The 23,504-nt window shown below is 40.4% G+C and overlaps 1 protein-coding gene across 4 annotated transcripts in view; it reads left to right on the forward strand.

Moving 5' to 3' along the window:
* The window catches only part of KIF6 (kinesin family member 6), a 270,556-nt gene that overhangs the window by 211,618 nt on the left and 35,434 nt on the right, over nucleotides 1-23,504 (forward strand). For all 4 annotated transcript variants that reach the window (XM_034764803.1, XM_034764804.1, XM_034764805.1 and 1 more), the window contains one exon: nucleotides 13,605-13,655. In XM_034764803.1, coding sequence (XP_034620694.1) covers nucleotides 13,605-13,655 — 51 coding nt within the window. The remainder of the gene's footprint in view (nucleotides 1-13,604; nucleotides 13,656-23,504) is intronic.

Here is a 23,504-nt window from a genome sequence, read left to right on the forward strand (position 1 = left end):
GTAGAACCTCAGAGTTACGAACACCAGAGTTACAAACTGATCCATCAACCAAAGCCTCATTTGGAACCAGAAGTACACAATCAGGCAGCAGCAGAGACCAAAAAAAAAAGAAAAGCAAATACAATACACTATTGTGTTAAATGTAACCTACTAAAAAAATAAAGGAAAAGTTTCAAAAAGAAGATTTGACAGGGTAAGGAAACTGTTTCTGTGCTTGTATCATTTAAATTAAGATGGTTAAAAGCAGCATTTTTCTTCTGCCTAGTAAAGTTTCAAAGCTGTATTAAGTCAATGTTCAATTGTAAACTTTTGAAAGAACCACCATAACGTTTTGTTCAGAGTTACGAACCACCCTCCATTCACGAGGTGTTCGTAACTCTGAGGTTCTACCGTAAATGGAAAAAGTGCAGGAACAGAAAAACATGCCACCCTCGCACCTTTAATCCTACCTGGATTAGTCTCCCAAATATACTGGGGATGCGTCGGGAGGGAGGTGAGGGGGGTGTAGAGTCATGTGCCCCCCTACAATTTTAAATCAAGTTGGTTGAAAGTAAAGTGTATTGCAATAAGGGCCTGGAACTTCTTAGTAATTTTCTACTGGGCAGCTACTGCCAGAAAGAACAGCACAAGATGAAACTAGACTGCAAGCAAGTACACAGATAAAATAATGGCACAAAGCCCCACACGCAGTGTTTTAACAAAAACTTGCCTTTCTGTCTGGTTTGGTTTTGGATGTGGTTACAGTCAACTCAGAATATGAATTGAGATCAATATAACATTACCAGAAATTTGGTCAGAAAAAGAAAATACCTTTATATTAACCTGTGTATGAATTGTTTCCCTATTCATGTATGTATGGTGCTTTTTCAGTTATGGCCATTTGAAAAAAAATGAGAAGCACAAACCTCTGCCAGTTCCTCTTAATTTATTTCCTTACTGTACCTCCTTACATTAATTCCTAAGAATTAGTGAAGATGCAAACTGCATTGGGTCATGTCTAGAAGCATCCAGCACATTAAAGACTAGCCTGCAGTATCAGCATTAAGATGGGATTGGTTTATAGGGTATCCATATGGCATTGGTTTGCAACTACAGTAATGGGCCAGCTCTTTATTTAATTCATGGACAAATAGATGCGATAAACAACTGAGCAACAACTTCCAGATGTGCATCAGTTCCCTGAATACCCTCCAACATATGAGAGGAAGATAGGTACGCTTACAGTTTGAGCATGCAAAGTAATTTAGGGCTTTGAGGTGGCAGGGTGAGACCCCAATCTGTGTTAAGACAGCAAGTGAGGTCCAAGGGTATGCTCCCACAAGACACTTCTAAAACAATAACCTCAAAATATGCATTTTCTTGCACTCTAGAAAGCACACTTTCAAATTTGGACACCAAAAAAAGGTCTATGTTTGTTAACATCTCTAAGCTGGAGTGGGAGTTCAGAGGGCACTGGGAAACTAGTACAGTTAATAAGGCACCTGAAAATCTCTGTGATTAGTTATGCTCAGTGCCTCATTTATTCCGTGACTCTGCAGCCATGGAACTTGCTGTGGAATTAACCATTTGTAATTGGATTGCGCTTCAAAATCTGAGTGTTCATTTAGGTCCTGCCTAGACTAAGAAAAGAGGTCATATTTTAAAATGCGTTGCTTAAAGCATGTTAACTAACACATTTTTAAAGACTAGTGTGGGCAGGATTTAACACCTTTAAAAATGTGTTAGTTGGTCATGGTCGATCCTATGGCAGAGCCTCCAAGGGACTTCTTTAAATTGTACTCAGTTGCCCACAGCCCCAAGGGGCTGTTCTGAGAGGTGGGGGATTACCAGAGTATAGGGGTGCTTTGGCCAAGCAGAAGTAGTGTTGAGGCACTACACCAACTCTATGCCGTCAAGAGAATTCTCACTACAGAGGGACTCCTCTTAGAAATAGTTATTCCATTTTGTGCCCCTTTGCCACCACAATAGCAGTGCAAATGGAATATATGGGGTCAAAGATCTGAACCAGAAAATCTGAGTTATAGAAAGGCAGAATTATTTACCTGATCCACATTATGGGCTGTTGAGTTAGAATTTAGTCTATGACCCAGAGACCTTGGTTTTCATTCTGAGTTTGACACTTATTTACTGTGAGCCATAACTGAGGCCAGATTTAAAAGAAAAACCAAAAAACATCACAGCAAATTGTGTCAGCTCTTTTGCAAATCTGACCAGAAGTGTCACACTGAGAGTTACTGAATGCTGAGCAGTTTTCAAAATCTGCCCCATGTATAAGGATCTAATGAGAGCTGGGAGGTTTTGGAAATCTGGCCCCAGCTGCTGTTCTTGTATAATGCAATAGTACTACTGACATGCCATGAAATAATGTAAGAATAATAAAAATTAATATAACAATGAACAAAGCATAAAACAAAATGAAATTCTGCAACAACATTTTGAAATTCCAACGCAACATTTTAAAATTACAAAACAAAACAAAGTAAAACTTTTTGGAAATTCCATTGCATAGGAAATTTCTAAAATAAATTTTTGCTGCAATTCAGAACAAAAACAAATTTTGAAAAGTCAAAATTTCCTGCAAAACAGAAATTCCAATTTGGATCAGCTCCGGTTACATGTGCAATTTCAATTTCAACATTTCCAGACTTTTCATGCTGAAGCCTGCAATCTTCACATTCTCTAATGTAATCTTTTTATGGACTGTCTGACTAAGCATAAGAGAAACTTCAAATGTTGCAATAAAGATTCAAAAGAAGCCAAAAAAAAAAAAAAGCCTTTGCCCCCAATATTTCTAAAATTACAGAGTGTTCATTTCTTTATTGATCTGGTGGTGTGTGCAGTAAGTCAAAGCTTTATTTGTCTGTGAAATTTTGGAACACAGCTCCCTTCAGATTTCTGGAAAGATCTGAAGGAACATTATTAAAGACAAAAAATGTTACAGTAGATTTTCACCTTGCATAAATATTATCCTCCATTAGAAGGGAAATTCCTAAAGAGGTTCCAGATCCTAGATGTAGAAGATGACAAGAGGAGTACATAGTTCTGTAATTCAGCTGAGATTGTACAAGTTTGGTATTGTATTTAAACTACTACCCATCCATGCTGAAAACATTCCCATTTAATAGCACCTTCCTCTGTGAGGGGCTCTCTGACTTCATTATTGAGTTATACAAGCATTTAATAACAGGCCTGCTCAAAATGGAAGCTGAAAGAAAACTTGGCGGAGTATTTTGTTTTCACACTAGTTACTAGTTAATTACATGTAATTTGAGAAGAGATCTATACCTCTTAAATCACTGAATATGTTTAATTAGCAGCATTTTCATGCAAGAAGCTTTTCCCCTGCTTCAGATTATTCTTCTTCATTTGGCTTTTATTTTTCTGTTTGTCTTCTCCATTCCCTTCCATGCCTTTTGAGTCCTGTCACAAGGCTGGAGTTTTCTGTTACTGTTCCATCCCTTTTCCATACCTCGGGATGGTACATGTGTCCAAAAACAGAGGCCAAAACCAACAGATTTATCTCAGCCCTAATGACAGCGAGCTGCATGCTGAGTGAATTCTTAAATTCCCCAAAACTACTTTTTTGCCAAAACATGTGAAGTTGCAGCATTCAACATTTTATTGGGACTGTTATCTCCAAATGAAGAATGAATCCACTGGAAAAAATGATTTGGTATCAGCTGCAGGGCTATTTTTAGCTGCTTGTTTGGTGAGACTTCAGAAAACATAATTAGCCATATGGAGAGAGATGCTCGCCAAGTCTTAAATTCAGTTTTTGCAAACCACATTTAAAAGCTACCTTGTCTGCAAGTTTATATTATTGGGATCAGGAGACGTGTTTCTGTGAGAGCATGTGATTCTTCATTGTTCTTCGGGTAAATATTTGTGTTTGTGACGGTTATAGAACTGGCAGTACTAGAGGCTGAAATCTTCTGTTTATTTATAGGAAAAGGTTTGTACAGGCAACAGTACTGGAATTGTCCCCTAATTCTGTCCCTAATGAACTTTCAGACTTGCCTTAGGATAACCTGTGTTCTAGGGCAGTTATAAGTAGAACTGGTCAGAATTTTTTTTTCCACTGAAAATTTAAGTGAAAACAAAAGGGAGATCAGTTTCATCAAAACTTTTCCACACAAAATTTCAGCTTTGTATTGAAAACCAAGAATTCTCACTTGAAACCCAAAAGTTTATTTTGGGAAAATCAAAATAAAATATCTAGTTTTTACTCAGATTGATCCAAACTGAAATATTTCAGTTTGTCAAACCAAATCAAAATGCTTCATTTCAGATCAGCTTAACACCTGAGCCATTGGACTGCCTCATGGGAATTGAACTTTGGGTGCCTAATGCCACCATTTTTCCCTACAGGCGAGGCTCCCTGGCCAGACTACATCTCACATGATACACTTCAATTTCCCCTCAAAATTTTCTGCTGGTTGGAGATAAGTTAAATTTTTGCTATTTGAGAAGTCACATACTGTTTTGGGTCCTTGGAACCAAACGAATTCCACTCTTCCTCTTGCTGTCAATGAGCCATAGAAGAGAATGAAAACTCCTGTGTCTGCTAGGAGAATGGAGAGGATGCTATCATTATTATTACAGAAATGAAGATCAGATCAGACCATTAGGGGACCTACCCTACTTAAGTGTCCTTTTCTACCACCTTGATGGGAAGGAGAGAGCAAAGTAAGTGTTACCACAACTATGGCTGGAACTGTTTGAACCCTTTGAAAATAATTTGAAAAGATTTATAAAGTTTTGAGTGTCTGAAAATCAAATACACCACCATTCTCAGGCCCTGATTTCTGAAAAGGATTGAGTTTGAACAAACCAGCCTTTCTTATGCTCAAATGTTGTAAATCCATAGGCAATGTTTAGTTTTAGATGATTTTGCTGAAACTGTAGTTTGAGTATTGGCCATACCCTGTGACTTACCCTGTGTGATTTTCCTGGCAGATATGGTTCAGACTTTACATTCCACAGTAAATGGCAGCCTGAGAACATACACTGATATCCAGATACAGTAGGAAAGTTCACCCCAAAGCCTTGATGGATGATTCACCAACACAAACCATGTTTTAACAAATCACACCTGGTTGGCAATGACAGGTCATATTCAAACCCAGGTTGATTTTGAACTCTCTTGCAGCTAGAGTTGAACATTTAGCACAGCCCTAAGCTCAGGCCGAATGAGAGGGAAACAAATGAAGTTGTGGCAACCCAGTTTCAAACAGCTGCCACCAGGCATGATCTCTGCAGCTTTTATGCAACTGTTCAGGGTGTGTGGCGAAAGGTAGCACCAGCTTGTGCAGTACAGAATCAGCATGGCAGAGCCTGCAAGATCAGTTGTATCAATTATTAGAGGGTCATTTGAAGACACTCCTCAATTGTCCACTGCCTCTTGCCCCTCTTCTGCTTGAAGTGGGGCAGGAAGTTCAGATAGAGCAACCTTCCTACAACCAACAAGAGATTTGGATGGCAGTCCCTAAACTGAAGTCTGAGAGGGCACCAGGAGGTTGTAACATCACCCCTGAGTTGCTGCAGAGAGGTGAGAGTACTGTAGTACCATGGCTGCATAGGCTGTTCCAGACTATCTAGCACATGAACGTCATCCCTGATGACTGGAAGAAGGGTGTTGTTCTGTCTCTGTTCAGAAAGGGCAATAAGGCTGTGTGTAACAACTGTAGCGGTATTGTACTGATGTCAGTCCCAGGGAAAGCCTTTGATTCCATGTGAATGACTCGAATCAGCGATGCACTTTGTGGTAAAGGCTGGATACTCAGCATGGCTTTAGACCTCATTCCACTGCCAACCAGCTCTTTACCTGCAGATAGCTTTTTGAGAAAATGGCTTGCTATGAGGCTTTGAATCTAAAGAACCAAATGTGATGGGTTGGATCACAGAAACCCACTTGGGACTGCCACCTGATGTGCTGAGACTACCTCTAAACCCGTTTTCCCTGGCAGCTTGGGACTTCAGTGCTCTGCCTGGTTGTGCCAGACACGCTAGCCTGCTACAGACACAGACCCAGGTCTGAACTGTGTCCCCCACAAGCTGCAGGCTTAACTGAAAACAGCTTAAGAAGTGCTCCTGTCTCTAGCACTCAGATGCCCAACTCCCAATGGGGTCCAAACCCCAAATAAATCTGTTTTATTCTGTATAAAGCTTATACAAGGTAAACTCATAAATTGTTTGCCCTCTATAACACTGATAGAGAGACATGCACAGCTGTTCGTTCCCCCCCCCACCCAGTTATTAATACATACTCTGGGTTAATTAATAAGTAAAAAGTGATTTTATTAAATACAAAAAGTAGGATTTAAGTGGTTCCAAGTAATAAGAGACAGAACAAAGTAAATTACCACGCAAAATAAAATAAAACATGCAGGTCTAAGCCTAATACAGTAAAAATGAAATGCTGGTAAATCTCACTCTCAGAGATGTTCCAATAAGCCTCTTTTACAGACTAGACTTCCTCCTAGTCTGGGTCCAGCAATCACTCACAGCCCTGTAGTTACTTTCCTTTGTTCCAGTTTCTTTCAGGCATCTCCTTGAGGTGCAGAGGCTATCTTTTGTGCCAGCTGAAGACAAAATGGAGGGATTTTCCAGGGGCATATATAATCTCTCTCTTGTGGGTGGAAACCCCTCTCTCCCCCGGGTAGAATCCAGCTACAAAATGGAGTTTGGGAATCACATGGGCAAGTCACATGTCCATGCATGACTCAGTTTTCTAAAGGACTTTCCCAGGAAAGCACAGATGTGGATTGGCATCTATCAAGGTTCTTTGTTAGCCAAGTAGTCCCAGTTACTTGAATAACCCCTTCACACTACGTTGACCAAATCTGCCTTAGGTGCTTTCTACAGCAATCACTTTAAATACAAGCATAGAGCCAACACTCATAACGTCAGATATAAAAACGATACGTGCATACAAATAGGATGAATACATGCAGAAGAACATAACATTTGCAAAGATATGTTACATGGCATATCTAGCATAAAGCATATTCCAGTTATGTCATATTTACACTCATAAGCATATTTCTATAAAGCATTATGGGGTGCAACATCACACCAAGGTTATGCCAACTTTATTGAATGGGAGAGAAATGTGAGCCTTGAGGAAGGCTGAAGAACAATAGATGGAAGCTTTCAATTCTCGCCAGCTTGCCATCTTAGTCAGCTATTCCATATTAAGTGGCAGGACAAAACCAGCAATAATAATGTCCATAGCCAAACCCACCAAGCACCTCAATCAGAACTGTATCCGTTTTGGAAGCTTTCTTGGTACTGACATATTATTAGGATGAAAGACCAATATATTATGCCTGTTTACCAAAGAATGCTATTAAATGGCAAGTGATTGTCAAAAGCTTCAGTGGTGTGATAAGATGACGCATGTTGGACATAGACTGAATAACCAGACAGACCACCTTAAGGACCTAGCTAGAGATCAATCCACATGGTGCTTGTTCTGGAAGGAGTCTACATCTCTTTGGGATTTGCCTTGATGATTATGACAAGGCGGGAGAGAATACTGCCAGGTGGAAAAAAGAAGCAGGAGTCCAAGATGGGTGCTTTTGGCACCAGAAAAAGTGAAACAAGCAGATTGGGATAGAAAGAGATGAATTTGGTAACTCATTTTTTAACTAAATGAAAAGGTACAGTAAGTTAAGGAATAGGTGTTCTACAGTGCTTGGCACAGCGTAGACCTCAACCGATTGGGGTCTCTGGGCACTACTCTAATACAAGTAATACAATAATAAAGTGGAGGCAAGAGTTTCTTTCCCCATATGGCAAACTGTACTCAAACCAAGAGCTCAGAGGGATGGTCAGTCCAATGACAAGAATACTCAATTTCTCACAGTCCCTATCCTCTTTTTTATTGGTTAGAAAATCTGATCTTCAAACTGGCATGCCCGAGTGAATATAAACTATGCATCCTGCTCCTCCATTGTTAATCCCTGATAGTCTTTTAAACAGCTGGCTCTGGATCTGTCAAGCTCCAGGTCATGGATAAACAGGAAAAATGCAAGCATTTATATGAACAATATTTATAATTAAAGATCTTGGGCTCAGTCCTTGGCTGCTGTTCTACCCTGCTCTGTGTTGCTAGAAAGCTGCCATAAAGAAGTAGCAAAAGATTCCCCTTAACATAGGAATCATTGTGTGTTGTGAAGTCAATGTAGACATCACTGCACCACCTCACCCCAGACCTCGATGCAGGGGTCATATCAGAGGTGGACAAGAGGTGTACTAAGGTTGGGAGGGAGTGAGGCAAAGCATATGGCACTCTGCCAGATCCTTGGCTGGCACAAGAGATGGTTGCAGCCAGAATAACTTAGAGCAACTCTAAGGCTGTTCTAAGTTAGGGTATGCCTACACAGTAGCTGCGATGTGTAATTCTCAGTTTAGATAGACTTACGCATGCACTCGCTCTGCTTGTGCTATAGGGTGACCAGACATCCCATTTTGGCCGGGACACTCCCTTTTTTAAACCTGTCCCTGCCTTCCTGACTTTTTTGGCAAAAGTGGGCATTTGTCCCATTTGCTCTTGCCAACTGATCAAGAGCCAACTGGCAAGAGTAAACGGGACAAATGCCCACTTTTGTCAAAAAAGTGGAGTGTTGTGTGGAGGAACATGTGGGGGGTGAGGGGAGATGCCAGTCTTGTGCAGGGGGGAGGTTGGGCTGGAAGGGGTGTAAGGAAGGGTTCCACTGTGGGGGGGTTCGGCAGGGTTTGAGCAACCAGCAACAGCCTCAAGTGGGGGTCAAACAGGGTTCGAGTGACCAGCGACAACCTTGAGTGGGGGCCTGGCAGGGTTTGAGTGACTCGTGAGTAGTGACAGCCTCGAGCGGATGTGACGGGGGGAGCCCAGCAGGGTTCAAATGATCACTGACAGCCTCGAGTGGGGGGCCAGCAGCTGGGGCCAGCCCCACAGGGATGGGAGGTTGGGGCCAGCCCCGTGGGGAGGGGGCACTGGCACCAGCCCCAGAGAGGCGGGGCTTGGGCCAGCCCCACATGATGTCCCATTTTTCCTTTGGGAAATCTGGACACCCTATCGTGCTAGCATGCTAAAAATAGCAGTGTGACAGTGGAGGCTTGGGCTAGCCACTGGAGTACATATCCAGGGGGTTGGGAGGGATTGTACTCAGGCAACTAGCCTGAGCCACTGCCAATGCAGCTGCGACTACACTGCTAGTTTTAGGCATTAGCTGTTGTGTAGACATACTCTTAGACAGAGAGCTTCTTCGGCCTCTGGCCAACTCAAGATTGGTGATGCAGCAAGGTGGTTTAAATCCACCTCAAGCCCCGTACCATCCTCCCCATCAGTGCTGAAAGTAAACTCAAGACACCTGAGGATTGAGCTCCTTGGCTGCAATTCAAAAACCCATTCTCTGATGTCTTGTACTTGCATTTATTTGTATTGATTTCAGGCTGTCTTCTGCCAATTTGATCTCTTCTTCATTGATTTGCTTGCTTGTTTGTCTCACTTTTTCAATTGACCTCATTGTCACTCCCTTGGTGGCTCTTTAAGGTAGTGCACAGCAGTTTGAATCTCTCTAGTCTGTTTTCAGCAAAGTCAGAGAGTAATTACTGTGCTAAAACCACAAATCAGACATAGGAGTTTGTTTCCTCTTTAATTCCCATTATCAGCAGGACTTTTTATTTTTGCTGATGAGCAGTATATTCAAATAGTTTTAAAAGACCTTATTCATGTTGTGACAATGGAATTATCATTCCTAATCTATGAGTTACCCTTGAGAAAGGAATACATAGGGCTCTTCTAGGGTGACCAGATGTCCCGATTTTATAGGGATAGTCCCAATATTCAGGGCTTTGTCTTACATAGTTGCCTATTACCCTCTACCCCCATTTTGATTTTTCACACTCGCTATCTGGTCACCCTAGGCTCTTCAGATTACATCAGGACAGCAATTAAATCTATACACATCCACGGTTGTCTTCCAGAAACATTTGGATTTAAGGCATTGCTTTGAGTTAATCATATTATAACACGTTAGTCAGATCGTATTATAAATTGTTGTATATGTACTGCCTGGCTCAGAACAGTGTGATCAACATCACCTAATAGGACACAATACAGAGCATATGAGTAGTTAAAGCAGTAAAAATTAATTTTTAAAAGCAATTATTTGTTTAATCACATTTCATTGAGAAGTGTCTCCAACGGAGTTGTATTTTAAGGATTTCAAAGCACAAAAGACGTTTGTCTTGAACAATCATTTAACCAAATCTTTATCCATAACAACCAGTTCACTGTGATCTGCTCTCTCTAGTTAAATCAGTACTGAAAATAGCAGCTTATTTGATTGAGGGTTTGGGTTTCGGAGGGGGAGGGTTGTTTTGGTGGTTTTTGCATTTCTTTCCATTAATCTGCTTCTCAATACTCAAAGATCTATATTTGTCTGGTAATTTTAAGAAGAGTATTTAGTACAGGAAGAGCCTGGGCCCTTGTCAAATTTGGAAAGACACTTGCAAAAAAGGGACCAATCCTATATCCCTTGTCTACTGAAAACTTCCATTGGCACTGAACATCAAAGTGTGGTCCTGCCCCCAGCGGCTTCATGTGGAGTTTTGAGCTCACAAGTGCTACTAACTGTCTGAGGGCTTGTCTACACTGGACAGTTGTTCTACTTTACCTATACCAGTATAGTTAGTGTGGTACAACCTCTTCAGTGTGAATGCAGTTATAAAGGTGCTTTATACTAATATAATTATTCCCATATGAGAAGGGGAATATCTATATTAGTAGAAGACCAGGTCTGCTCTCGAAAGGCTTTTCCCGTATAGCTATACTGGTATAATATACTGGCAAAGCCTCCTTGGGTGGATGCACCTACACGAGCAAAAATGCACTTTCCAGACCCCTCCTGAGTGAAACAAGCTATACCAGCAAATGCACAGTTTTGCAGGAATAAATGTGTCTACACTATGGGCTTTTGCTGGCGCAAATCTACCAGTCACCAGTCATACCCACATCACACCCCTCACTGAAATAGCTATCCAGGCAGAAGTTTGTAATGTTGACCTTGTCTAAGTCATGTTAATACAAGTATAGCTAGGGCTTTTACTGGTATAAGTATTTCAGTAAAAAAAAATCACAGCTTTTACCAACATAGTTATACCAGTAAAACTATTAAATGTAGACCAAACCCAACTAACATAAACACTCCTTTCTGTTCAGCTCTGGGACAAGTCAGCAATTTGTATTTTTCTACAAAAATTTCAAAATTTGTTGCTTAGTTCAAAAGAGTTATTAGCATCTTTAAAACTTATTCAAAGTATCCATTACGTATTATACAATCAAATGTACTACAAACTTTTATCACTGTGATCAGTTGAGGATGGTGGGAGTGGGGTACTGCTAGCTACCATTCTTCCTTTCTAAATAAATGTTAAAATATCTTTTTTTTAACTATTCCCTTCTCTAGAATCACCACACGTTGGCATCCCTGTGGATTGATAACCTTTCTGCTTATAGATTGGTTAGAAAACACTGAAAAAAGTAAAGCTTTGCACTGTACAACAATGTAGGAGTCTGACTTCACGGTCTCTCTTGTTCACACAAGGCATGGGAAGATGTATTTGAAATCCCAAGAAACGTATAGGGTATGTCTACACTGCAACCACACTAGCTTTAATTTAGTTAGCTTGGGTCTCAGAGCAGTGAAACTGTGGCAGCATGGACTCCAGCATGGCCACCTGAGTAATTACCAGGGTTCTGGGAGGTTAGTGCAGTCCACTCTGAAACCCATGCTGCCATGGCTTCACTGTTTTGGTATCCAAACTAGCTAGATTAAAGCTAGCTTGGCTATGTCTCACGAGCTGCAATCGCACCCTGTGACATTCCCACAGAATATATGTTATAGGTTGGCTGTTATAATCTAAAATATTGCATATGGTGCATACTGTAATAAGACTATTAAATGCTTAAGAATTATTATGGTAACTCTCTGAAACATTTAACTTCTTATGGTTGACTGATTCCCAAGCAATGGAGCTACCTGGTGCTAAAGATCTTTGACGTTTTAGGTTTTCCTCCTTCTCTAAAACACTCCTCTTATACACATGACATCTTTAATGGCTTAATTTGCGGTGGTTAGCATAGCATATATGCGCATATTTACAAAGAATTGCTTTTAAATTTTAAAGATAAATTTTATCTTGAAATAGATGCACTCGTACTAGACATTATGGTCAGCATGGAAAAGCTAAATCCATCCTCAAGTTTGCATTTTGCTTTTCCCCGTATCCAGAGGTACAGCTCAGTAAAGTACATGTTCAAATCTCTGCCTAGAAATTGTTTTAATATGAAATCTTGGGAAAACAGAAAATCCCTCCTATTCTCAAAACACACATACTGGCTGAAGTTGCATTTTTTTTAATTGGTTAAACTTTTATCAATGAATAATCGTTATTCATCCAGCAATCTAATTATGGTTTGAAATAATTGTTGCACTAAACCAGTGTCACAGGATCAAAGGGTACTTGATAACAGAATTGTGAAGAGAACAGGAGTACTTGTGGCACCTTAGAGACTAACAAATTTATTTGAGCATAAACTTTCATGGGCTACAGCCCACTTCATCGGATGCATGTAGTGGAAAATACAGTAGGAAGATATATATACACACAGAGAACATGAAACAATGGGTGTTACCATGCACACTATAAGGAGAGTGATCAGTTAAGGTGAGCTATTATCAGCAACAGAGAAAAATAATAGCTCACCTTAACTGATCACTCTCCTTATAGTATGTATGGTAACACCTATTGTTTCATGTTCTCTGTGTGTGTGTATATATATCTTCCTACTGTATTTTCCACTACATGCATCCAATGAAGTGGGCTGTAGCCCACGAAAGCTTATGCTCAAATAAAATTTGTTAGTCTCTAAGGTGCCACAAGTACTCCTGTTCTTTTTGCAGATACAGACTAACACGGCTGCTACTCTGAGAACTGTGAAGGAGAATCGTATAGGGCATGGGAACATAGGGGTAATGAGATAATGAAATTAAGAAAGGGAAAACTCTAACTGTGAATATGTGACATCTTGATAGTGCGATGTATAAAGGGGTGGAAGTTGTGGAAACTTTATCAGGTGGGACATTTAACATTGGTCCAAACAAAACATGAGAAACCAATGGGGAACCAGTTCAGCACTGGCAGAGAGATGGACTGACCTAAGAGCTCTTTTCCATCTCTAGCATCCCTAAGAATGTTTGGATGAATACTTGGAATTCTCTATCTACCTTCTTAGGTCTTCTCTTGTATTTAGTAGCAGGAGACCATTATCCTGTGACAGTGCTTGACTTCATTGACAGAAGATAGCTTAAGTTCCTGTGTTTCTCATTGAACAAAGTTACATTTTAGGATATATGGGACCGAAATATACCTGCTCCAGTTTAGCTACAGTAGATAAGTCGGGGAAGGCTTGGCAGGGGTACTTCCTATCCTGTGGAGCAATGTAATTTGGCTGGCCTCATGGGAAATTTCAAATGGTGAGAGGCAAGTATGACTTCATTAATCTCTGAGATTTTGAAAGCTCTTTAACCATTTGCACTTTGTGTCTTTCACAGACCATCTGAAAGGAGAGATAACCCAGCGGCACATGCAAAGGGCAGCTCTAGGTAAGAGCAAAATATTCTTGTATGAATAATAAATAGTGCATCTGGAAGAGAAGGCACTTCCCAGTGTTTACACGGAGTGTGAACATAATACATGCAACTGAGGCCAAACAAAATATTATGGTTTTTTTAGTTTTTGGATTATGAATTTTCTGCAATAATTGATGCATTTTTCTCATATTGTGTAGAGCTGGGCAAAAATTTGCAGATGAATATTTTCCAAAAAAGCAGGTTTAGTAAACCCAAAACTTAAAAAAAATGGCAGGGGGGTTTGATTCACAAAATAAGAGGAGGAAGTGGTAGTGGTGGTGGTGTCCCATCATAACTTTTGGCCAAATAGTTAGGGCACTCACTTGGGCTGTGGAGCAGGAACTTGAGTATCCCATATCCTAAGTGGATGCCCTAACCAAGAGGCTATAGGGTCATTCTCGCTTTGTCTCTTGCTCAATGACTTTTATAATATTTTATACAAAAAGTGGAACAGTTTCAACAGAAGAGACGGAGAGAGACCCACCTAAGAATAGCCTAGTTTTGTTGGGGCACTCACCTGGAAGGAGAGAGATGTGGGTTCAATGGGTCTTCCACATCCCAGATGAGTGCCCTAACCACTGAGCTAAAAGTTGTAAGAGGGACACCAGCGGCACTACCACTTCCTCCTGTTTTGTGAATCTAGCCGTTTTAAAACATCTGGAAACAAAATGTTTTGGGGCAAACTACATGTTTCATTCAGTTTGAAACGGACTTTCATTCTTTCAGAATTCTCATATTCGGTTCGACCCAAAACAATTTATTTTTATTTTTCAGAACTGCCAGCAAACTGAAAAATCCATTATTCTCCTGGCTCATATACTGTGTAAAGGCCACACACCCAATTTTCATGGCATCCATGAACATTACCAAAGCTTTTACCAACATGGCAACTGACTTTATATGGGGTGACAGAAATGATGCAGAAACTGTGTAAATCATTTCTCCTAAAATATTAACCAGTAGTTTTACTGGTGCTAAAGCAGGAGCAAACAGATCCGAACCTTCTCAGTCCTTAGACCTTGTGCCTTCTGGGCCCCTCTTATATCTGAACTTCAATTGGTTCTGGATTTCAGTTTGTTTTGAGACTGGGCATCAGTTTAGCCACACTTCCAGAGTCAGCCTGTGATACCTTCAAAGCCTCTTCATTCAGAGAGAGGTCCAGAGCTGAGACTCTGTCGTTCCTGGCAATGGGGAGCAGAACCAGTGCCAGACTGTGCTGCATCTTGTTAAATACCCCTTTCCCACATACTTAATGCAGTGGCTGTGCAGGTCAGTAACTAACATCTTGCTCTTGTAAGATAGACAGCATTTGAATCTAGTTTTCTTCCCAGATTCAAATGGCCCCTATCAGAAGCCAACCAGCTGATGGACTGACCTATATGCTAATGCAGTGATACAGTTTCACTTAATGCTACCCTGCTGTTCATATTTTAAAATAAAGCTAGACAAATAGTTTATTAATATTTGCAATATTTACACCAGTGCATCTGCCAAAGTGACAAGGGGAGTGATAGTGAGCTCTACCCTCTTTGCCTGCTGAAGTTAGAAGGAGCTGAGGGGAGTGGGGCTGTAATTCCTTATATAACTTCATACTAAATGTCCATTTTCATAAGGGAGCATGTGCATGGAACCAACAGTCACAGCTTTCCAGGGGGTTGTGACTGAGAACCATAAGGTACTCTCTCTTGGCAATATTCCATCTCATATCCTTTCCTATTTTTTTTTCCTTTTTATAAAAATAAATTAAATGCAAAAATATTTTTCCAGAATCTCTATGCTGTAGAACAAATCATTAAAAGCTAAAAAAAAAATGCCAGACTAAGGCCCACTCTCCCTCAAGTTGCCCTGTTCAGTGCCTGGAATGCAAGCTAAGGATGGTATCATCAGTCTAAATTCTGATTTGTTTCTTTAATGCAATTCAAATAGACTTTTACGTATTTTAATTGTGCTCAGATCTATACAATATAAAATTAAAGACATGCCCTGCTCTAAAGATTTTACATTCTAAAGATCAGACACAGAGAAGAGGAGAAAACTCTAGGAAATCCAAAGGAGGAGATAATGTGAATCTATTATGCTGATTGGTTTGTCAAGTAAATACTTGGTACTCTTGTGCCATGTGAAACTACTCATGTGTGTAAGACAATGAACCAGATCCTTGGCTGATAAAAATCAAAGTATATTCACTGGGTCAAATCTTCAGGTGATGTACATTGACGTAGCTCCATTGATTTCAGTAGAACTACCTGAGCATCTGACTCAATATGTTGCATTTAAAGTTGTTCCAAGGTAAGCCGTGACACTGCTGTCTATGAGAATTCCTTATGCAGTGTTTCAAAGAAAAAAAAACATGTACACTCCAACTGTGTGTTCCAGTGTGCATTGTAACATCTGGCCTTGTCTCAAACATTTAATGGCTCCTTATTGTACATAGAAAATAATGGGGAAAATACTATTTTAAATAACTATTTAACTGATTTTCATAAAAAAGGTAAGTATGGACTTTTTTTTAAAGGCCCCAGGGAAAAAGCACAGCACCGACTCTGCCAGCTACACATAGCATTGTGAATATTCCATCAATTTTCCTCAACGTAATGTGCAGCCCGTGTGTTTTGGCTTTTGTTTTGAACATTGCTGCATGCTTATCACTAAATCTGGACCACACAAAATATTTTCCAGACTTTTTTTCCTTCATTCATTGAGCCTTTTAAATATTCTGTGTATTTTGGCCTTATGTTTATTCTGTGAATTGGGGCACCTCATTTGCGTGCTTATCTTATTCCACGTATATTCTTCCAGAGAATCGCAGGTCTCAGCTCTCCTTGAATCTTTCTTGATGACCATAAATCCATCAAGAGCTTTTTGAAGGAAAACTGCTTGGTAGGAAGCCTCATTAAGAGTTGGTAGAAATCCCTATATAAAATAATACATACCATTTGAATTAGAATCCAAGTGTTAACATCTTCCAGCTGCCTCTTCTATTTTATTTTATTTTTTACTTAAAGCACTTTTATGATCAGAACTCTTTAAGGAGCTCTTTTAGTTGGATTTTAAACATTGATGATCTGTTTTCCCTAATAGGCTCACTTCAGATGTGGATTTCTCATTAAAGGAAACCTCCTTGCTCAGCCAATTGTTCTTAGCTGTCTCATCTTTTAAATCACCATTTTCTGCATATTGACAAAGCACTAAAAGAGTCAGATGGGGAGTTTCAGTGGAGACAAAGAACATCAGATTGTTCTGATCTTCTGGTTCTGTAAAGAAGAAACTGCATAAATTGCAAAAGGGCCTCATTCTGCCATCCTTACTAATACTCAGTAGGACTTTACCATGCAAATAATTCCATTCTTTTCAATAGGAACACTCAGAGTAGGGTATAACTAAGAATGACAAAAGGTGGCAGAATCAAGTCCAAAATGACCAGATTAACATTTTCTTTTCTCTTCTTCCATTCTTCCTGCTTTCCTTTTTCCCTTTCCACTTCTCTCATCGGCATAAAAAAACTACCTTTGCAAGCAGCATAAGCTATGTCGGTGGGAGAAACTCTTATGTCGGTGTAACTACGCTTATGTCGGTGTAACTCATGTCACTCAGTGGGGTGGAATATTCACACCCTGAGCGACATAAATTTTGCCCACATAAGCTGGAGTGTAAACTTAGCCTCTGATGACTCCTTTTCCCCCTCCTATTCTCTTTTTTCCCTGTCTTTCTTTTCACCACCCTTTTGCTCTTGTATTTTCTATCTCTCAAGCCTTCTACTGTCTTTCTCTGCTCTACTTTTTCACTCTCTGTTTCATGTTAAATCTCTATTTTTAGATCTGTCTCTTACACGTGGGTGCCTTTGTATGAGTGTACACAGGATTACAGTCCTAAGGTAGCACAATCTAGTATGGGACACTAGTATGCTTCTATTACTACAGAAAAAGGAAAAGCATTCCCCTGAGTTTGCTGTGCTGTAGAAGGCATAGGTACATGTGATGTAATTCAGTGGGCAGTAGTATCACAAGATGCTATCAAATGAAATTCCAGTAAAATATAGAGTCTCATTCTCCACTATGTTACTCTGGTTTTATATAGCTGTAACTCCCTTGAAGTCAATAAAACTATTGGAGTTGCATTAACATAAAGCTGGAGTAACACAGAGATTCAAGCCCATAGTGACTTATAAAAGCCACAGTGAAACTAGATAATCTTTTAGTCTGTTTATCCAAGATGTTGCAGGTGAAACAATTATAAATAGTGAGCAATGTCAGTTAATGCACAGCCGCTATGAAATAAGTGTTGTCGTCTAACCTGACCTTTTCTGCACGTAAATTTCCTCTCTTTTTTTTTTTTTTTTTTTTTAAGTCTTGGTACAAATTATTTTAGTAAAAACACCAGTTTCCCAGTGCTTTCTATCACAGTTCAGGGTAGCTGCACCTGTATTCCCCCCTGTGGATCAGCAAGAGCACCCACTCTCAGCTTCCGGCTCCCCAGCCATTGCCTCTTTGGGAGGAGATACCAATCTCTTTCCTGTCTGACTGGGGTATTTCCAGGCTGAACAGTTCCTTGACTATACTGTGATCTCCACAGCAAAAGACAGACTGCCTATGCAGGCCTTCTTCACTTCTTTCTTCAGAGATAGGACACAGCATAATTGTCACAGTTAAGTTACCATACAGCCCTTTACAAGCAAGTACATTTATTCTTCAGACGGGAGCACTGGAACCTTGGTAGAAGTCGGAGGGCCATGAGGTCCTGCTCCTCTCTGTGGCCTCACTCCCTGGTCCTCCTCTTCCCCCCTGAAACTCCACCCATTGGCCAGGTTGGAAGCCAGAGCTGGGCCAAGGTAAGAGCCACCCAGGGATCCCAGGCCACTCTGCCCTGGGCAGGGAGCCTGAGGGCAGCCCCAGCCTATCCCTGCCCCCGGGGTGTGCTTTCCAGGGCAGGTGGAGAGTCTGGGGCTGCCCACAGTGGCCCGGACTCCCTAGGTGGCTCTTACCATGGCCCGGCTCTGGCTTTTAGCCTGGCCAAGGGTGGGGCCTCAGGAGGAAGAGAAGGAGCAGGAGCAGGGGCAGGGCCACAGAGGGGCCAGGCCTTGAGGCAAGGGGCGTCTAAGAACAACCTTGCTGCCCCCCAACCAGGAAGAGGCTGGCATCGCTGGCAGGGGTTGTGTTTCGCAGCAGATACCCTGCTGCAAAGCACAGCCCCTGCTGGCACCATTCCGTGCCTGCCCAAGACATGCAGTTTGGTGGGCAACACTGCCCCCCAAACTGTGCCCATGTTAAAAAGTGGGCAGGCATGGCCCTCTCACTTTTAAAAGTGGAGGGGGCTATGAACCCCCCCTAAGCTCCCCTCCACCTCCCCCACCAGTTCTGGCACCTATTCTTAATGTGAAAGCATTACAGAGAAAACATATTAAAACAATAAAACAACCTACACACATACTAATAAGCTTACTAGAGATCACCCTCTAGGGTGACCAGATGTCCCGATTTTATAGGGACAGTCCTGATTTTTGGGTCTTTTTCTTATATAGGCTCCTATTATCCCCCACCCCCGTCACGATTTTTCACATTTGCTGTCTGGTCACCCTCCCACAACTCCAGCAAGGGGGATTTAACCCTTCAAACCCCTCACAGGGATTTTACCTATGATCCCAAGTTCAGCATAGCTTCAGCTCAGAACCACCATCCCAGTGAGTTAGTGAGTTTATCCAGTTTGGGCTTTGAAGAGCCCATGGATAGGTAATCAGCCATACAGTGAGTTTCTCTTTAAGGTGCAGTTTCAAGTGGATATCTCTCAAAGTGAGTAATTTGCATTCTCTTCTTCCTAATATTTCCTATGAACTCCCACTCAGCTAAAAGCTCAATCTTGTCTGGTCCATTGTTTCAAAAGAGTTCTTTGAAGCACATAATACTTTGCAGTGTTTACAGTAGTCCTGTCTCTCCCTTAAAAGACATTACATACCATTCCACAATATTACATAAATATTTGCATTTTTAATACAATGACCTCCTAAGATGCTTTGACTTAATTCACTAAGGTTTGTCCAGGATATTGTCATATATATCACACCTTCCACCTGTCCCATCCAGCTTTCTCTATAGAGTGTCACACACATATAGATGTTTTTTAAATGTTCTCTCTAGATTGCAGTAAAAGGTATATTTTGAGTTTAGGGTTTCAAAGTTTTTGGAGTGACATGGCCCACTGATAGCACTTAGATGTCCACTTAACAAAGAAACACACCTAGAGTAGCGAACTCACTTGCTCAACTAACCTGGAACCTATTTATTTCTCTCCCTCCAACACTGGCATGTACAATAAAAGAGTTGACAAGTTCTGTGCATCTTCATTAGCTTCAACCAGCTCCGTTTGCTCTCTTTTTTCTCCTTTTCTCTCACCTTCTCTCTTCTCCCATTCTTCATCCCAATTTTCTACCTTCATTTTTTATATACATTTTTAAATCCCTCCTACCACTGAGCTACCTGTTAAGAGCCCGCTGAACACATTAGGAAATAGCAACACTAGTCAGTGAATGAGAAATGGTGCTGCTTCCAGAGAGACTCATTTAGGGCCCAATTCCACCACCTTTATGGCCATTATGTAGTATATATCTCTGTGAGTGATACCATTGTTTTTAATAGGGCTGCTTGCGGAGCAAGGTACAATTTAATTTGAGTAAGGGTGGCAGATTTGGCTATCAGGGAGGAATCTATCTTCAATTTCAGAGTCAAAGAGTGTCTTGTTTTGTGAGTGTTTTTATTACAAAACTCTGTTTTGCCAGGATTTATAATTTAGAGCAGGTCTTCACTACAGGGGGGGGTCGATTTAAGATACGCAAATTCAGCTACGCGAATAGCGTAGCTGAATTCGACGTATCGCAGCCGACTTACCCCACTGTAGGGATGGCGGCAAAATCGACCTCTGCGGTTTCCCGTCAACGGCACTTACTCCCACCTCCGCTGGTGGAGTAAGAGCGTCGATTTGGGGATCGATTGTTGGGACGCGATAAATCAATCCCCGAGAGGTCGATTTCTACCCGCCGATTCAGGCGGGTAATGTAGACCTAGCCTTAGCTGTTGAAACTAGGTTTGTTGAGAAACTTGGTGTTCGTACTCTAGTCTTGACGGGGGCACTCCCCAATCCCATTGAGCAGCTGAGCAAAACTTTTTTTTTTTTTTTAAGAACCCCACTCCCCACCCTATGTGAAATGACTGGGGGAGTCAGAGATGGTTAACTAATTTCCCATTGTCTGTTGATTTCCTTGGGTCCCCACAACCAGATGTCAATTGCCATCTCCTATGTCTGATTCAGAGCTCTCAACTCTGGCATGGGTTGTTAGCAGGAATCTTTAGTGCAGTTTACTCCTGCATTTGATTAAGATGGGATATGATCATGCAGGTTGGAGTATGTGGCCTTTGCCATAACTCTCTGTAGCTTTGCTTACATCACTTTTCCTGGACTTTTGAAAACTGAACACCCCTTTAAGAAAATGAAACCAATTGCACTCCTGCTTTTGTCCTTCCATGTAATGCTTAAGGCCTCTATATATTTTAGAGCTTCATATTATGAAGCTGCTTGTCCTTTCTTAAATGTTTTGATAGACAATGAAATAATATACACTGCTGACATTTAAAGTACTATCATTGGCATCTGAGTTTAGCACTAGAGCTGGGTGAAATTTTTCACATAAAGCTTTTTTTTGTTTCGTTTTGTTTAAAAATGCAGATTTTGCAACCCAGAAACATTTTGCAAATGTGTGCTGATTTCACCAAATTGTTTTGTTCAAAAATGACTTTAAAAATTCCAGATGTTTCATTATGACATTTTTTAAACAAAATATTTTTATCTTTTTTAGGTTCAACATTATTTTTTGTTTCAAAATTTCCTTTAATTTTATTTATGAAACAACCAAAAAACATTTGAAAAGGTCAAAATATAAACAAAACATTTCATTTGACCCACACCTTTATTTTCTAACTTTTTGATTTGCCAATTTCTTTTAAAAAATTGTTTTTTTGGCGGGGGGGGGAGTTGTGTGTTTGTGGTTGGTTGGTTGTTGTGGTTATATTATTTAGTTTTTGTTTGTTTGTTTGCTTGTTTTGTTTTAGGAATTACCAGTGAACCATATGAGTTATACTCCCAGCTGTAATTAGCATCCATTGAAATGAATAAGACAGTTCACACCTCAGAGCTATTGTTTCAAGGTCTCTGCAAACTCAGGCAGAGGTTTCTGCATCAGTTATGCTTAGGTCATGTTTTGAAATTTTCTCTGCAGCTATAGCAACTAGAGATATACTTGGTTTTTAAATACTCGGGAGAACAGTTGAAAGGTCTGTCCATGACTCTCTCAACTTGTTCTTCCCATACTCCTGTGGGGAAAGGACACTCCACACTTTGGGAAACACTGGTTTACCTCATGCTTATTCCCTCAATCTAACTTGAGCTTGGTTTCTTCCATCACCTTATTTTTCATAACTGAGAAACCATTTTAAATTGCTCATGTGAAGAAACAAGTTCTCTTTCTGTACTAATGCTTTGACAGAATGACACACAAGTGTTTTCAATCACAAAATGGCAGAAGCTGAGAAAAGTGGTAGTCTGAGTTTTCCCACACAGATCCAATGCAGTCCATAGAGGATAACAGCTTTAATTGAAATTAAAATGATCTGATTTAACATAATCATTTCTGGCTCTGAAAGTCAATGTCTTATGAATAAACTATTTAAAGGTTCCTACAGGAACAATCCAACTATTGTCTACTAAACAGTCCAAAAGTTTAAGTATTATTTTCTCCTCAGTGGCAGGAGATACCATAAAAAAGTCTGCCCTGTGCACCTAGGTGTCAGAAGAAGGCCTTGTAATTTGGTACCTCCTATATATTTGTATATGTGTGTGCATATATTTACACATAACTGAGTTTTTCAGTCTTTAAAGTTCATTAATTTTTAAGCAAAACAGAAGCAGTCAGTGTGTAATGCTACCGAGTGACCTAGAGATGATGGCATGAATGGAAATGGTACAGAAGAGCACTTTCTCTTAATATTGCACAATTTTGATTATGCTACAATATTACAGTATGTTCTGTTCCTGTGGATATTTGTGTTTGAAAGCTGAAGCAACAACAATCTATTTTTGTAAGAGTTCACAGTTACTAGCATGCAGTATACTGACCTAATTCTTAGAGTGACCTCTAGTGGCTTAAGGCCACTTCTCTTATGGCTAGATTTCATTTCTCCAGGGTTTCTATTAGATCCATGGAAAACAATTGGTAATGCTTAGCCTTGAGGGCTGTTTTTGGAATTCTAAGATTGAAAGGAGGTGGATCAGGTTATGTTTGTTTAAAAGCATCCATTTTCCACTAATCCTAGCACAAGGATATCAATAGTAAAGCTGGGCGAACACCTCAAAAAACATTCCATGAATATTCGCTTGGATAAAAAAATGGAATTTATGTTGGCTGTGTTCACGGTCCTTTGGCATTCACCTTCCTTGGCTGTTGTAGCAAATTAGTTTACTGGCAGGAATGTTTGCAGAAACAGCAACTTTTGAACAGATATTAGAAATATTCATGGAAGGTGAATTTTTAACACACACACACACACACACACACACACACACACTTTCTCTGCAAATACTGTGTGTTTGTGTTTTATACTTCTCTCATCATTGTCGTACCTAACATACACTGAAGTCAGTGGAGTTACTCCAGGTTTGCACTAGCATAAGAGAGACCAGAATTTGGCCCCTGAATATTAGACAGTTGTAAAGTTGCACATTGTAACAGACCCACCCTGTTGGATCCACAAACTACTTAGTGTTTCAATTCAGAATGGC

Source organism: Trachemys scripta, chromosome 3 (assembly GCF_013100865.1).
Source record: "Trachemys scripta elegans isolate TJP31775 chromosome 3, CAS_Tse_1.0, whole genome shotgun sequence".
Taxonomy (NCBI): Eukaryota; Metazoa; Chordata; order Testudines; family Emydidae; genus Trachemys; species Trachemys scripta.